Consider the following 16375-nt stretch of genomic DNA (forward strand, 5'->3'; position numbering starts at 1 on the left):
GAAAATTCAGACCGTCTAGGGTGTGATAACACTGCTGGGAAAGCAGAGTAATAGATTTTTCAACTCACGACTAAGCATAAAAGCCACTTGTAAAGGCCTTGAAGTTTTACTTACAAGGAACGCTTCAGAACAACGGGAAAGCGTGTTCTGGCCATCTGAGGCTTTCGTCGCGTTCCTGCCCGCAGCACTCATGCGGGGCCGGCTCCGCTGCTCTCTGGGGCTGCCGGGTACGAGAGCCCGCGGCCACAGCGCCCTTACCCGCCCGCCCGCCGGGGGGCGCTGTCACCCACACGAGCTCCGGGCCGACGAGCCCTCACGGGCCCTGTCCCCCGCTCTGGCCGAGGGAGCTCCGGGCGGCGGCTAAAGCCCCTGTGCCCGTCACTCAGGGGGCTGTAACGGACGATGAGCGAACACAACCGGGCGCCCAGCAGCCAGCGCCGACGGAACCGGCAGCGACTCCCGCCCGGGCACGCGCCGGCCGCCCTGAGGGGACCGACCCGTGGGCGGGGCCAGCGGCGGGAGCGCGGCGCCTGCGCACTGCCGCCCGCCGCCGCGCGGTGATGACGCGCGGTGATGATGCGCGGTGATGACGCGCGCGCTGCGGCTGAGGCCCCGCCATGAAGGCGACGCCGCTCTCCAACTGCGAGCGGCGCTTCATCCTGCGCGCCATCGAGGAGAGGAAGGTGCGGGGCCGGCCGACCCTTCCCCATTCCCACTCCCTTCCCCGCCCCGGCGGGTCCCGCGCGGCTCTCCCCCGCCGCCACCCGGCAGTAGGCCGGGGCCGCGCCGCCCGCCCAGGGATGGCGCATTAACCGTGTGTGTGTGTGGGGGGGGCCCGCAGCGGCTGGACGGGCGGCAGTGCTATGACTACCGGAACGTGCGCGTCTCCTTCGGCGCCGACTACGGCTGCTGCGTGGTGGAGCTGGGCAAGACCAGGTGAGCGCGGGGGCTGCGGGCGGGCCCCGCCGTGCTGTGCGGGCCCCGCCGCCGCCCGCACGTGTGCGAAGCTGCGCGGTGTGCAGTGTAGGGGAAAGGGAGCTGGGGGCTCTGGGGGACAGCAGGATGACCATGAGCCAGCACTGGGCCCTTCGGCCGAGAAGGCCAATGGTACCTGGGGTGTATTAGAAGGGGGATGGTTAGTAGGTCGAGGGAGGTTCTTCTCCCCCTCTATTCTGCCCTGGTGAGACCTCATCTGGAATATTGTGTCCAGTTCTGGGCCCCTCAGTTCCAGAAGGACAGGGAACTGCTGGAGAGAGTCCAGTACAGAGCCACAAAGATGATGAAGGGAGTGGAGCATCTCCCTTATGAGGAAAGGCTGAGCGAGCTGGGGCTCTTTAGCTTGGAGAAGAGGAGACTGAGGGGTGACCTCATCAATGTTTATAAATATGTAAAGAGTGAGTGTCACGAGGATGGAGCCAGGCTGTTCTTGGTGACAACCAATGATAGGACAAGGGGCAATGGGTTCAAACTGGAACACAGGAGGTTCCACTTAAATTTGAGAAGAAACTTCTTCACAGTGAGGGTGCCAGAACACTGGAACAGGCTGCCCAGGGAGGTTGTGGGGTCTCCTTCTCTGGAGACATTCAGACCCGCCTGGACACCTTCCTGTGTAGCCTCATCTGGGTGTTCCTGCTCCGGCTGGGGACTGGACTAGATGATCTTTTGAGGTCCCTTCCAATCCCTAACATTCTGTGATTCTGTGGGAGCAAACAGAGCGCAGGGTGTTAAGTGTTGGGCGTGTGACAGCCTGCTTGGGTCACATGAAACAGACTGTAAGAGCTGAAGCCTAAAAGTCATAGCACTTTCAAGAACAGGGCCATAGAGGAGAAGGGAAGGAAGAGGGAAAAGATGGGGTTCTTTGTTGGTTGTATATTATAAATAATTTATAAAATACAAAATTATTGTTTTTCATCACTTTATTAACTGTGTTTATATTATATTTTGTGTTCTTCCACAATCAAACACCTCTTTTTTGTATGTAAAGTGGAGTATACACACTTACATAAACATTTAGTTATAGATTCTCATGTGTTTGAGTCTGATTGTAATCCTAAAAGACAGGAGAATGTTCTACATTTCTACATTTGATTCTCTCAATAGTTCACTGGAGTTTAAATATGTATGACAGACATTGAATGTGAAACTAACAGGAGTAAGAAATGCAAACTGGAAGCCTAGATCCATGTTTATTCCAAGTACGTATTTTGTTTCTAGTGGTAGTTTTTTTCCTGCTGAATTCCATGACTTGTTGGTTTATTTACCTTTGTAGGGTTCTTGCGCAAGTTTCGTGTGAACTTGTTCCCCCCAAGCCAAATCGGCCTGCAGAAGGTATACTTTTCTTTAATTTTGAGCTCTCACCAATGGCTGCACCTGGTTTTGAGCCTGGCAGGTATGTAGCTTTTTTAAAACGACTAAACAAGGATGACATAAGAGTCACTGATTTGATACATATAAGCGTATAGCGGTAATCATATCCAATTGGGGTTAATTTGTTTTAACAGGCAACCTGAGCTACTGGTGAAACTGAACAGACTAATAGAACGATGCCTGAGAAATTCTAAGTGTGTAGATACTGAATCTCTCTGCGTTGTTGCTGGTGAGAAGGTGTGAAAACCTACTGATTTCAATTAGCTTTAAATTAAAGGATACATATAATCTGGTTTTAATGTGGTCTCTGTCTTGTTTTGCAACGTAGAAATTCTGAGTTTGGGTTAATGTAAGGTTCCATGCATCCGAATTTACAGGTATTTTTGACTTATGTATCTGCATAGACTTTTTGAAGTATTTGAGACCTTGCATACTCAAATATTTCTTTGCAGAGTAAAGTTTAAATTTTGCTTAAGTGTTGTGTGTTTTGTCATAATTAACCAGGGCTTAAATCTAGCACACTGGGTATTTTGGAGTATACCAGGATCTCTTGTCTTAACTTCTTAAGCAAAGACCTGAAGAATATGTACTGGTTCTTTTTATGATTAAATAAATGAAATTATTTTGAAAAACAACTTGTATAGAATCACGTTACGAATTAGCAAGCAGTTATGTGTGCTTTTTCTCAGGTTTGGCAAATTCGTCTGGACCTGCACCTGTTAAATCACGATGGTAACATTATTGATGCTGCTGGCATTGCAGGAGTTGTAGCTCTGTGTCATTTTCGCAGGCCAGATGTATCTGTGCAAGGGGAGGAAGTAACTGTGGTAAGTTGATAATAGTAAATGTCGTGGCACCACAGGGAGCTGTTTCGTTCTGTCTAGAAGGGGGAATTAAATGCTCGTGTAAGCAGATAAACTCCAAGATGCTTGGAGTTTTAGGATAAACACGTTGCTATTCAAAATTTGAAGGAATAGTAAAGAAGCCTGCTGAATACAGAATTTTATCAACCTCAGTTTATGGGAATTTTAATTGTAAAATATACATATTTTACAGTATTTTGACCCAAACTAGCATAAGGCTGGTGAATGTGCTGTATTTACCTATGTAGGTAGTAAACAGAAAGAATTGCACAAGAATAGTAAAAAGAATTTTGTTAATATTTAGATGACTAAACATTTCTTAGCCTTTTTTTCTTTGCTGTTTATTTCTTTACGTGTCTTTTTGCAGTACATAATTTTGAAGTTTAATGTGTTTTGTAAGTAATGGTCTTCTGGGCCAATTCTTTTCAAAGTACACTCCGGAGGAACGTGATCCTGTCCCCTTGAGTATCCACCACATGCCCATTTGTGTCAGTTTTGCCTTCTTCCATCAAGGGTAAGATTTTGAAGTCTTTTGACAGAAACAGCTTATAGACGATTCTGCAGAATTTTATTTTAAACATTAAAAAGTCCTAAAAATATTTGTATTGACAAGCAGATTTCTTGAAACATTTTATCTGCTGCGAGATGCCATGGGGAGATATTTAGGGGTTCTGCACAGTGTAACTAACCAGCAGCTTTCCACAGATGACATGGAAAATTTTCGGGGGGGGAGGATACCTATAATTACTTATATATAAACCAGTTATTTTGTTTCATTGTTTTAAGGGTAGTAAATAACCTCAAACCTTTACTGTTGCCTTATATTTAAAAACTTGATTCTAGGACCTATTTATTGGTGGATCCAAGTGAACGAGAGGAACGTGTAATGGATGGTCTCCTTGTGATTGCCATGAATAAGCATGGTGAAATTTGTACCATCCAATCCAGTGGAGGGATCATGCTGGTAACAGATCAGGTAAATCTTTGTCTTGACCTGTCTTTCATATATAAACTACTTCCTGTGCTGTAGTCTTGATACTGAAATGACCTTAAGATTTGGAAGCTGAGAAAACAATTACCTGTCTGATTTAATTGGAAAAGGTTATGTTTGTAGTCCTAGCGGAAGAGCATATTACTGTGCATCATGCTGAAGAAGAGATGTAGAAAAGGAACATTGTTTGGTCAGATGCACGCTTTTTCTCCGATTAATTCAGACTGCACTCTGATGAATAGCTAGAGGCTGTTGTATTAACCTGTTGCATCAACTTGTAGTGTACCCAGGCCCTCATACTGAGATGCCATATCGTATTTTATGTGTTTGTGACTCTTGTGATGTTCTACATTTTTAATTAAAAACATATGCTTTGGTGATTGTAAACTGTTGTTGTGTATATATAACAAACAGGTTCTGAGATGCAGTAAAATAACAGCTGTTAAGGTTGCAGAAATAACAGAACTAATTCAAAAAGCCTTGGAGAATGACCAGAAAGTTAGGTGAGTGTTTGGGGAAGGAAGTGTAAATGGGTCTTTTTAAGAAACATACTAAAAATTAATGTCAACCTTTAGTTTGAACAGCAAATTGTTTTCACTTGTATATGTTTTATTGTATATTTGAACTTGAAAAGAGAAAGCTTTTTAAAGTGTGAAACCTTCTGAAATGATGTCTGTCACTGAATGACTAGGAAAGAAGGCGGGAAGTTCGGCTTTGCAGAATCTATACCGAACCAAAAGATCACTGCCTTCAAAATGGAGAGCACTGCTGTTGATACTAACAAGGTGGAGGAACAAGCAGAAGAAATCATCGCTAAAGCTGAGCCACCTTCAGAAGTGTATCCTTTCTGTAGAACTACTCAGGGAAAAACAGGCTTCTCACCCCCTACATTAGCACGGCTAGAAACTAAACACACATCCAAGGTTCCCCACAGCTTAGGGAGCCTTAAAGCTTTCAGAGGAAACAGTGACATCATACTGGGTTTGGTTCTAACTGCTTTTAGGTAACTTAATTTCTAGTATGAAGTGCAAAACTGAGGTTTGAAGTGACTGATTGTTACAATATCTGGAGAAGTACTCTCTCTCAACTCCCCTTTAAGGATGTTCTCCCTTGGGGAGGAAAGATACAGCTTAAAAACCAACTGTTATGCTTTCAGAGTACAAAGAGTTTACCAGAAAACACATAGATTTTTCTTAACTTCTTCAGTTTTTCCACACCAATATTGCATGCTCCTGGGACAGCCCAAATTGGGGAAGGAATAGAGAACTCCTGGGGAGACCTTGAAGAATCTGAGGGGGAAGACACAGCAGAAGAGGAAGGTGAAAGTGAGGCTACTGCCTTTGAGTGTCAGAAAATGGAAGCTGAGGATACAAGTACAATGAGGGAAACTGAGGATGCAAGTGCAGTGAAGGAAAGTGAGAAGGGTAAGCACTTATCTTTGATATCAGAGATGCTTATAACATCACTTCATTAGCAGTCTAGAATTAAAATATGAGATTCTTGGCAAGAGAAGCAGCATCACTGTAGCCACTTTCCGCTTGAGTTGTGCTCATTTGCTACTTTCCTTTCACCTGGACTCTTCTGTTTTCTTCAAAAGAAACCTTGGAGCTGTCTGTATCCTACAGACATCAATTTAAGCACTTGCCAAATGAAGCAGTTGCCACTTTGAATGTGTCACTAAAAATGCTGTGGTTGTTAGTTACAGAAGTTGTTTGTACAAAACTGATCACCAGGTTGTGGGTTTATGGTTTCTTTGTTTTTGTTTTGTTGTTGGTTTTGGTTTTTTTTTTTAGATGAACCTATTGTATTGTCTGACAGTGAAGAGGAAGAAGTTGTCATTCTGGAACCACAGGAAGTACCAAAGAAAACAAGGTAACCATCATGTGAATTTAAGAGGGGAAAGGAGTTTGCAAGATGTGGTTTCAGGGTTTTGGTAGGGCCAAGAAAGGTCTCACTTGATCAAGGGGCTACATAGAGAGCCAAGCGAGGAGGTTTAAATCTGGGTTAGTTTGCTCCTGGCTGGCCTGCAGCTGTCTGAGATGGTTATAGATACACTGATCTTAGTCATTCTAGAGAGAGTGATGGCATAAAAGTAGATGTGATTCAGCTGCTGCAGAGATTCTACATCAGACTATGGCTAATATTAAATTTTATCTCCAAGAAGTGAGATTTTTTGTTGTATTCCAACTCTAACTGTGGAACCCCTCATCGCATTTATTACACTTTCTAGAAACTAACTTTGTGCTGAGCACAGTGGATGGTTTCCCTGTATGTATGATCAGCCTGTGTTCTTTTGAAATAAAACTACTCAGTACATTTCTTTGATACAAATGTTTTACTTGCTCACAGAACACAGACCAACTCAAAACAAGAAAATACAAGTAAGAAAGCATTTAACAAGAGGAGGAGAAAGAAGAAAGCTGCTTATTAAAGCCATCATCTCTCCTTCACAAATGCTGTATAATACATAATTTGGTCTGTCATTACTGAACTTATTTTTGTAGATAGTTTTATTTCCTCCTACCCCATATCTGGTCCTGCTCTTATGTTCATTTTTTAAAACTATCGTAACAGCTTTAAATAAAAAAAATTTTGCATGGAAGTGAAATTCTGTGGTTACCATCCAGCTGCAGCAGCAACCTCACTAGTTCAACTTGAACTGACTCAAGTTATACTATTTAGATCGCAGAGGTAAGACGCATGGTTTTTGTAACTAAACAGCCTCTGCACTTACTGAAGTGAGCTCTGTACAGTCAGAGTTCAGTGGGTAAAAGGAATTATGGCTCAAGTTTAATGCCAGGAAAAGCTGCTTTTAGTTAAAGTAGCTATTACCACACCTGGGAAGGGTTTAATCCCTTGAAATGTGCCTTGCAGGGGAAAGTGGTGTGCTGTGGCTAAGACCTTGCTCTGGTCATACCACACTGTACCTTTCAATGAAATGGCTTTGTGTAAAAATGAACAAAATAGCACAGGCCTTCTGCAAAACTTCCATAGAGAACCAACTCATACTTCAGCACTAGAGTTTCTTTAAAAGTTTAATTAATTGTTACATGCAACAGATAGGAATGCTTCTTGAGCGATTTTCAATGAATTATATTCTGAATCTAGAATTGGGCAAAACAAAGAGTTTCCAAAATACCTGACCTAGCTGCTTTGCTTGAGAACAAAGTGGAAACATGCACGTATTTACAAGAGCAAAGGAGGACTATTTTACATCTGACCTTAGTATTTCATGAAATGTGAACAAGAGATAAATTACTGTTGCAGATAATACAGTTCCCAAATCAGGTTTAGAATTTAATGTTAATTTAAAAAATTGCTCACAGCCAAACAAAGCTTTAATCAAGTTATGCTCTTTCAGAAAAGCAGAAACACTGAAAGCCCCATTCATCTAGGAGCTAAACCAGGGCAATTTCTTAGTGTCAGTTCTTCCAGCCCAAAGTTGCTGTCCAGAATACAAGAATGAAGATTCAGTTTCTTCTTACTTCTGCAGTCCAACAAGACATTAAACTTCTTCAGGAAAAAAAGAAGAGTATGCTTTGCGCTGCTTTCTCTTCACACATAACCTCTCATACCCTGTGCTCCTTAAAGGCTTTATTTTGAAAGGCTAGAGGTTAAACTGGATAGACAAAACAGTAGTACAGTACAACCTGGGTTATTTTGTTCAAAACTTAGTAGCAAGACATAGAATTATTTCATACTGACTTCAGGAAATGAGAAGATGGAAAGAGATGGTACTGTTTCCAGCAAGAGCTGGCCATGAGGGACATAGTCATCCTGGGCAGAGATACCAGCCCACAACTGAAGCATTGGTTTTTTTTATGCTACACAGGAAGTCTTATCAAGTATATTGAAAGCAAAGCTCAGGAAGCAAGGGAGGATTTTTATCTGGGCTCTGGGAACAGTAACTGAACAACTCCCATTGAAAGTAGAGTAAAAAGACATTTCATTAAGCAGTAAATTGATACTATAAACCACTGAAGTGGTACTGCTGGCTTGGTCTTTTCTGGGAAAAATAATTGATGAGCTTCCTTTAATTTATTCCTCTTCCAGTGTTGGTATTTCTCAGTGATCTTGAAAGTTTCCAGTATAAGTCACAGAAAACAAGGGGAAGGTAGAACCCAGTTTCTCAGAAGAGTGCTGTGCTCTGTGTCTTCAAAGAATGAGTTGCCTTTCCAAAGTCACAAACTGATGTTGCATCCAGCAAACACATTCCTGTATATACCAGCTCCCTCTCCTGGGAGGTTAGAGAGTTTCCAATACTAAGCACCAGACATGATAGACACTGTATTTTTTTCCCCAACTAGTTTTAGCTTTTCAGTGGCAAGCTCCTGAAATTAAACTCAACGAAGTCTATTGGAGAACATGGTAGACCAATGAAATACAGTTCTTCATTAAACATTAGAACACATATCAAAGTCAAAGTGCATCCTAAAAAGCTCCATTTGGCCAAAAAAAGCAGTAGCCTGTGCTGCACACTTCCATCTTGACTGGATAAGCCACCACCACTTGATCAGTTTTGTGAGTTGGTTCATGGAAGGCTCAGGCTACAGAGCAGGTTTTTAGTTACTGCATCAACATGTGCGAATTGTCTCATAGCACCATAATAGTTGCTTGTCAGCTTGACAGACTTTTAAAAAATTTATTTTAAATAGCCCACACCATAACAGCAGCTGCTCCACATCTGTGAAGAATTTATATGCTATCTGCTAGGTGTCCAGATAACCAGTCAGTGTTGAATCAACTTCAAGCTAAAGTGGCACAGGTTTCACAGGGCAGCCCTTGCCCAAAAGCTTTAGAAATGAATGCATGGTAGTACTACCCCTCTGTGGTTTTAAGGTATTGGCAAGACCATTAACAGCAGATGTAAAAAGTTTTTATTAGCCAACCTGGATATAGCTCAATTAAATCCACTTCCATGCATTCACTGCTTTACATGCAAAGAACAGCAGGTACAGGGCAGCATCACTCCATTTATACAGGTTGAATGTAAACATCCACTTGATCTAATGCTGATTATGTGCTAATTTGCTCATAAAACAGTTCTAGAACTAAGGAAAAAGACAACCAGTTTAGTCTATGTTTGCTGTGTGCCACAGAGGAATCCTTTCCAAGCGAGAGGGACGTACAGAACTAGTCCTATTCTGCACATTGTGCACCCGCACCGGAAGATGTTCCTCACTCTCAAGGGCACAGAGCAGCAGTTCACCCTCCTGCAGTTTAATCCCTCCACTGCCCCTAGACAGGTACTAGGTAACCAGATTGGTAGCTATAGTTTTTTTAGTGAGCATCAATGGGCTTTCAGGACACCTAATGCATCAGTGGGAACGCCCTGGGCTTAAACTAGTACCAGTTTTACACTTTGACTAGAAAATACCTATAGCAAGACCATTTTCTACATACTAGGAGAATTATGGACTGGTATACTAGTTTTAGCCATGCAGTCTCACCAGCAGAGCGTTTAACCTGATGGAGATCTGGCACTACATGACAAAGCAATCCAGGCTGCCAGTAACTGGCACACCCTAAAGAGCCTCCCAAGAGTGTTCTCCTCAGAGCTGTAGAGTTTCTTCCAGTGTTGTAGCTGTTGAGCCACATTTCAAATCTACGCTAAGGCTCAGTTTAAACTAGACAGTACAAAAATGCTACAAATACTGTTGTGGAGTCCAAGTCGCTCTTGGAAGGAGGAAAAAAGCCGTACTGTAATAATGCACTGCTAATATTAATGTTTAGTCTATAATTAGATAAGCAGTCTCAGACATGACTTGGTCTGCATGGTTAATTCTGTGCTTGAAGAGAACATTTTCATAAAACCCAGCTAAATATTTTAACAAGATTGCATGTACAAAAGATTTACATTAAAACCACATAAAACTAACTCCATAATTAAGCTCATCAAAACCTGTATTAATATTCTGAGTGATCACATCTGGTATTGAGCCATGTTTAAAACTGTACATCATTTTCTTGTAATATACATCTTATAAAAAGATCAGTCTCTTGATTATTACAATAGGTTTAGTGTCTCTGGTGGGTCAATAAGCGATACTCCATGGTACCTAGAGAGAAAGAAAGATGCAGGATGTCATCTTGCTCAAGTGCTCTTTGCCATGAAGGGCAGCATACATACTGCAGCAAAGCACATTTCTCACAGTGCACAGCCTGCAGGAAAACAATTTGAAGCTTGCCAGCTGCCATGGATTTTTAAGAGCACTAGGTACCATATTGTGCCTACCAACTGTAGGAATGTCAAGAAAATTCCTTCAGTTTCTACCCGACGGTTCAGGTAGTGATAGCAGGCCTGGTGGTGAACATGAAGTATTGCTCAGCAAAGCAGTGTGCAAAAGTCTTGGGAGTCTTGACACCGTTTGGCTTACATGGCAGATTTGGTGAGTTGAGTCTGACTGAGGACTCCTCTCAAGACGCCCCCCACCCCATTAAGCAAATATGTGCTAGAACAACTCAGGCCTAACAGCTTATCACACATCTCCACAGATACTCACTTGGTACTCTTGTACTTTTCCCTTATGGACTGTTGTGTGTGTTGTGCTGCTTTGAGGTAGGTCCTGTGTAGGTCCATGAGGCAAGGCTTGATGTCTTCAAGGGTGTAGCCTGTCGCTTTGCACAGGGATTCAGGCTGAGGAAGACAAGGAAAAAGCAAAAGGGACATTTGTACATTTCTGTTTGGTTACACTGGCAACCACTAGTGGAGGCTTTAGCTTCCTGTTGAAACTGTTGCCCTAATAGGTTGGCAGAGTTTCATTAGCTCAAGCACAAACTAGTTTATTCCTCACTGCTCAGATTTTAGCACATCACGTAGATTTACAGTAATCCTGAAAACTATTATATTCTAAACAAGTATTCCTTGCTGCCAGTGCTTAGGCTTTCTGCCTACTTTCTCATCACAAGGAAGCTGCTCACAGCTCTGAGCAGGATTACCAGAAGAGAGTGCATCAGTAGATGCCTCTTCCTTACAACAAAAGGTCTCCCCCTTTTTTTCCAAATACCATAGAGAGCAATCCCTAACTAACACAGAGGGGCTGCGATTCCCACAGCCCAGGCCCCAGTGTTCAGAACTGCACACAAATACACTCGACCTGCATAAAAGCGCATGAAGGCTCAAGTTTTAGTGCTACGTACCCAAGTTTGTCCAGTGATTGTGTAGTCTGCTAGATGAAATGCTGCAGCAGCAATAACTGATGGCAAGTATTTCAGGTAAGGATCAGCATCAATTAGACTCAGCTCCCCAAGGTACTGCAAGGGAGACAATAGAATGGGAATCACCTGCTTCCAAATGGAAGTAGAAAAGCAATTAACAGTTGCACTAGAACCCTAATTTAATCCTGCCATCAGTTGACCCAACAGCTTTTACTGGTTTCCACTTACTGAGATGGTCTACAGATTTATTCAATTAACACTGATGCTCTGTTCAAGACAAGATTGACACTGATCAAGACACCAGATAGTGACACAGAAAAAAGTGGGAGCTGACGCAGTAAATAACTACCTGTGATTCTGAGTCCCTAAACAGCAACAAAACATGAGGAACATATCCCAAAATGATATTTCATTTTTATCATCTGCTGTTAGCTACTGCCAGTGTTCCCACACATGCTTTTCCAACACATTTTATATTTAGAGCAGGGGTGTCAAACTCATTTTCACCAGGGGCCACATCAGCCTCATGGTTGCCTTCTGTCCTGGTTTTGTTAAAAAAAAGACCAGTTTCTCTTTTAGTGAATTTTTCTTTCAGCTAAGTTCTTCTAAGTAACTGCACTTTTCTCAATTTGGCTGCATGTTTTTGCTACTGTTAACAGCTCCTGTCTGCAATGGAATGCAGAAGAGGCCCAGGCTTAGATTTATTACTATGGCAGCCAAGGTTACTGATACATTTTGCACATCCCATAAGTGAGAGGGGCATATTTGCAAGGAGGGGCAAACAGAACAGGTGACTAAAATTGACCAACTGAGTATTCTATCCCATACACCTCATACACCCTATAAAAGTGGGAGATCACAAGGGTCTCGCTCTCTTCGACCATGGTCGGCATCTGAAGAGGACCCTGCCAGTCGTGCCTGTGATCCCGGGCCTGGTTCCAGACCCTGCATCCCTGAGTCCAGTTCTGGTTTACTGCGGAGTCCAGCCCGGGACTTCCAGGTGCCTGCCCTGCAGCTGCTGGAGTGACACCAACTTTGGGAAATTCAAGATTGGTTTTGTATATCTTGTATTATTTTCTCTATTTATTAATAGCACTAGTAAAGCATTTTTAACTTCTCCAACTTGCAAGTCTCTCTCCCTTTTCCTCCTATTCCCTTTCCTTAGTGGGAAGGATGGGGGGTTAACAGAGAGCACCTGCCACAGTTTATTGTCATCCTGCAGTAAACAGTGACACCTTCAAAGGGCCAAATGTAATTTTAGGACTGTATAAATGTAACTACTCCTACACTTAGAGGTATACAGGATCAAGAGGGAAGAGTGTAATCGGGTATGACCTTTGCACAAGGAGACAAAGGCTTCCATTCAGGAACTTTTGTACCTGCCATACGGTCAGGATTTAATATAACTTTAGTTGAAACATTATCTGTGTTCTGCTTTAGAAATTAGCCTCTGGATTTAGAGCTCACTGCTTGTTGAGGGGAAAACAAAATAATAAGTCCTTTTTAGCCAAATGGGTGGATAGGTCTGGCAGCTATAGATAAGAAAGAGGAAAACATCTAGCAGTGAAACAAACCCTGAACTAAAAAAAAAAAAAAATAAAAAAAAAAAAAAATCAATCTCTGCCTGCTTTGAGTAAGCATGCATGCTTGAGCCAGGGCAAGCGCCAGCCTGTGACAGTAATGGAGTATCTCAAACACCAAGTGACAACAAGAGTGTTCATCTCCAGTGGTGTGGCAGCTCTGGAGGAGCATGTGCTGTACCATAGGCACTCTCCAGAACTCTCCCATAGACACTAAACATTTAAAAATACAAGGAGGCCGGGAAGCCTGGACTGAAGAATCCTTCAGCATTTTTCTACTGGAAATAGGAAACGAGAACTTGTAAAGAACATTAATAGTAATATAACTCTCTAGTTACATGGGACAAGCTAGTAATTCTTACTTACCATTGATAAGCTCTCCACTTTAGCGCTTGTCTGCTGATATAGGAAATACTGAGTGAGGAACTGGTTGATTGTTGGAGCTGCCAAATCAAAAGACAAAACCTTCAAAATTAAGTGCTCCATCCTTAGAACTTGCTTCTTGGTATAGGTGTCATCTGTGATATAGACAAACTCTGCTACTTCAGGAGGGTAGATTTCTTCAAACTTTCTGCCAGGAGAAATAGTTATGAAAAATAATTGGGGACTAGAGAACCAAATAACCAGAATCATTTAATGAAAGCCAGCATCCTAATTTAAATCCTGACTTGGGAAGCAGCTGGTCAGTGTTACTGAGCAACTTGCTGCACTTGGTTCAGTAGCTCTTGAATCAGCAGAGTTTGAAATTACAGACCTACAACAGCTTGATATTCTAGCACTTCGGGACTTAGAGTCACTGGAATTCCAGAAGAACCCACTGAACTAATAATTGGTGCAAACAAAACTTTTGTTTTCACATGCCTTGTGCGTATTCCCTCAAATACTGTTTAGAAGCCTGCTGCTGCAGCAGCTAGAAATAATGAACCCTCACATTAGTCAATCTACAAAGACAGCCTAGAACCTTGCTTGCAGAGTTTCATACAGACTGCCAAGCTTCTATGTGGCTAACTCCTGTTTTTTCTTTCAGTGCGAAGCCCTCCTGAGCCAATCTGACTATGGGCAACAAAAATGTGATAGCCACAAGATTTCCATCTGTAAGAGACCAACAAGTAGAATTTTAAATTATGCAATTTCACTTACGATGCAAGCAGCATAGCCGCAGTGCCCACAAGCTGAAGTTTTCCTCTCAAAACAGACATTGAGGAAAGAAACCTATCGATGTAATTTACAGCTAAGTGCAGGGTTTCATTCTGTAATTTGTATTCTTCTCCAACTTCCACCAGCCAGTCCACGAGAATAGCCCGCATGCTGTTAGTGATATCAGGTTGCTTCTTCATGTAACCCATTTTAGGCTTGCATTTCACCTGTAGGTTTAGATTACAGATAAAACTGAGTTTTGACTAAGTGCCTGGAAGGAGGCAGCTATTTAAACTCCGTTTGCCACAGTTTAAACAGATCAGAAGTAAACAATAGTAAGACTAGGATCAGTAAATTATATTTCCGTGATCTTGCTTTCAAGCTTGTGTTCAGCACTTGGTACAGTCAACTTTATCACAAGAAACCAGTCTTGTGTTCACAGCAGTGAACAGAGCATCTTATTCCTCGGTTTCTAACAAGCTTTACTTTAGTCCCTGTAGTAGTTGAATAATGCTTAGATGCATTTCTCAACCCCAAATTTCCCCCTCACAAGCTGTATGGAAACAATAGCAGCTCACCTCCATTTCCCTAAGGTATGTATGGATATCGCTGATATAGTCTGGCACGTTATTAACATTTGGTTTTCTCTCTTCTGCTTCTGAGGTTATTGAAATATCCATAATACTTGGAGAATCTAAGCAGAGAACAATAACCATGTTAAAATTAGCATCGTCAGGCCACTCGCTTGCAGTACGGGGAACTGCCCTCTTCTGTAGTACGCGGATGGTGGATCTCCAGGGCTGCTCAGCCTCTTGCCTCCTTGGCAGGCAGAAAGGGCAGACTACCACTCGACCAAAGTGGGCATTGAGGAGACTCTAGGGAAGCCAAAATGTTAGTGCAACAAGGAAGTTTCCCATTTCCCTTTCTCTACTTCCCCCTAAGAATAAAGGGATGGAAAACTCTCTTGAACTGCGCAGTGCTCAGTGCATCCTGTGTTACCTTGTTGCATAGATGTGAATCCCGTAAGCTTAGCTATCGTGGCTTAACATAGGGCTGGAGTACCAGAGCTTTTTGGGGACTACAGAAGAGGACCATGATGAAATCAGCCCTCAGATATTCCTGCACGCGTTACAGAAGATGGATCTGACAGCACCCAGTTTTTATGTACTGGGAAGAACTCAAAACACTTGCACCAGTACAGGGTGTTACCTGGGAGAAGAGTCCATGCAGTCCCAGGGTCTGCCTGGGGAAAATCCCCTTCTAACTCTACAGCAATAGCAAAGGGTGAGGCTTTAAAAAGGGCTGTGATCTGTAATCACGTTTCTCTCGTGAGTTACCAACAGCTCAGGTTAAAAGCATAAAACTGCCCACAAAGAGCAGGGCACAGATGCGTAGAGGCTCAACAACTGAGAGCTCAGCTGGATTGAAAAGCTGTTGTGTTGTACGTAACGGCCGGCCCAAAGGAACCAAATCGCTTTCAGCAACTCAAAAGTCACCTTCCGAGTCAAACCAAGCCAGTTTACGTACCAAACAGCCTCGAGATCTGCAGTCCTCTTGCAGTTTGCCCTGGAAGTCTCCCCATAAGTAACAGCTCCGCTCGGCGCTGCCCTCGAAGGGCCGGGCACACCGGGGCGCTGCCCGGGCCGCTCCGGGGGAGCCGGCGGGACGAGGCCCGCGGGGCGCGCCGAGAGCCCGCGGCAGCGCTGCCCCGCAGCGGGCGGGGGTCCCGGGGGTGCAGCCCGGCTGGCGGGACACGGCCGGGGGTACCGGGGCGGGGGGTGGGGGTCACGTACCGAAGCTCATGTCCACGGCGTTGCCCAGCGGGGCCAGGGGCCGCCGGTCCCCCATGGCGCAGACGGCCGCCCGCAGCCCCAGCGCCTCCTCGTCCTTGCGCGGCGCCGGGCCGCGCCGCCGCTCCCCGTCCGGCTCGTCCACATGGATGGCGAAGGGCTGCAGCCCGCCGGCCGCCCGGCCCGCCGCGCCATGGCCCTCGCAGCCGCTCCGCGCCGCCTGCGGGGACAGCGGCCCGTGAGCGCGGGGAGCCCGGCCCGGCCGCTGACAGCCGCCCCGACAGCCCCCCCCACCCCGCGCCCCGCCCGCTCACCTGCGCCGGGAGCCCGGGCCGCTGCTGGGCGCCCCGCAGCAGCCCCAGCGCCACGCGGGTGCCGGCGGGCGGCGGCGGCGCTTTCCCGGCCGGGGGGACGTTCTCCTGGTTCTCCTGCTCCGCCAGCATGGCCGCGGGCGCTGTCCCCGCCGGAGCGCGGGCGGGAGGGGGGAAG

At 44.5% G+C, this 16375-nt stretch overlaps 3 protein-coding genes across 5 annotated transcripts in view; 1 reads left to right on the plus strand and 2 right to left on the minus strand.

Moving 5' to 3' along the window:
* The window catches only part of ANXA5 (annexin A5), a 52916-nt gene extending 52422 nt beyond the window's left edge, over positions 1–494 (minus strand). The window contains exon 1 of the mRNA XM_065634609.1: positions 115–494. The gene's annotated coding sequence lies outside the window, so the exon portion shown is untranslated. The remainder of the gene's footprint in view (positions 1–114) is intronic.
* A 66-nt stretch (positions 495–560) lies between these two features.
* On the plus strand, positions 561–15002 carry EXOSC9 (exosome component 9). 3 transcript variants are annotated; one of them, XR_010606114.1, is made up of 13 exons: positions 561–683; positions 842–936; positions 2270–2389; positions 2502–2604; positions 3057–3194; positions 3662–3744; positions 4074–4206; positions 4636–4724; positions 4913–5059; positions 5428–5645; positions 6015–6093; positions 13987–14053; positions 14760–14997. XR_010606114.1 is itself a non-coding variant. In XM_065633843.1 (12 exons), exons 1-12 carry the CDS (start codon positions 618–620, stop codon positions 14000–14002), a joined length of 1287 nt encoding a protein of 428 aa, XP_065489915.1. In that variant the 5' UTR covers positions 561–617; the 3' UTR covers positions 14003–15002. The 3 variants fall into 3 exon arrangements, 2 of the variants coding, with proteins under 2 accessions (XP_065489915.1, XP_065489914.1); XM_065633843.1 differs by having other exon boundaries at positions 13987–15002; XM_065633842.1 differs by lacking the exons at positions 13987–14053; positions 14760–14997 and adding an exon at positions 6571–10238.
* Positions 9962–16329, minus strand: CCNA2 (cyclin A2). Its single transcript, XM_065633844.1, has 8 exons — positions 16201–16329; positions 15890–16106; positions 14675–14790; positions 14100–14323; positions 13326–13530; positions 11362–11475; positions 10725–10858; positions 9962–10280 (listed from the first exon to the last, which is right to left on the minus strand). Exons 1-8 carry the CDS (start codon positions 16327–16329, stop codon positions 10229–10231), a joined length of 1191 nt encoding a protein of 396 aa, XP_065489916.1. The 3' UTR covers positions 9962–10228.
* Between the last annotated feature and the right edge of the window lie 46 nt (positions 16330–16375).

Source organism: Caloenas nicobarica, chromosome 4 (genome assembly GCF_036013445.1).
Source record: "Caloenas nicobarica isolate bCalNic1 chromosome 4, bCalNic1.hap1, whole genome shotgun sequence".
Lineage (NCBI taxonomy): Eukaryota > Metazoa > Chordata > Aves > Columbiformes > Columbidae > Caloenas > Caloenas nicobarica.

Excerpts from the sequence above, each read along its gene's own strand:
- CCNA2 (XM_065633844.1), bottom strand. The coding sequence starts at position 16,329 with ATGCTGGCGGAGCAGGAGAACCAGGAGAACGTCCCCCCGGCCGGGAAA. Across the intron at positions 14,324-14,674 it reads CATACCTTAGGGAAATGGAG|GTGAAATGCAAGCCTAAAAT; the intron begins GTGAGCTGCTAT and ends CTAAACCTACAG. Across the intron at positions 13,531-14,099 it reads GCGGCTATGCTGCTTGCATC|AAAGTTTGAAGAAATCTACC; the intron begins GTAAGTGAAATT and ends TTCTCCTGGCAG.
- EXOSC9 (XM_065633842.1), top strand. The coding sequence starts at position 618 with ATGAAGGCGACGCCGCTCTCCAACTGCGAGCGGCGCTTCATCCTGCGC. Across the intron at positions 4,725-4,912 it reads GAGAATGACCAGAAAGTTAG|GAAAGAAGGCGGGAAGTTCG; the intron begins GTGAGTGTTTGG and ends CTGAATGACTAG. Across the intron at positions 5,646-6,014 it reads AGTGAAGGAAAGTGAGAAGG|ATGAACCTATTGTATTGTCT; the intron begins GTAAGCACTTAT and ends TTTTTTTTTTAG.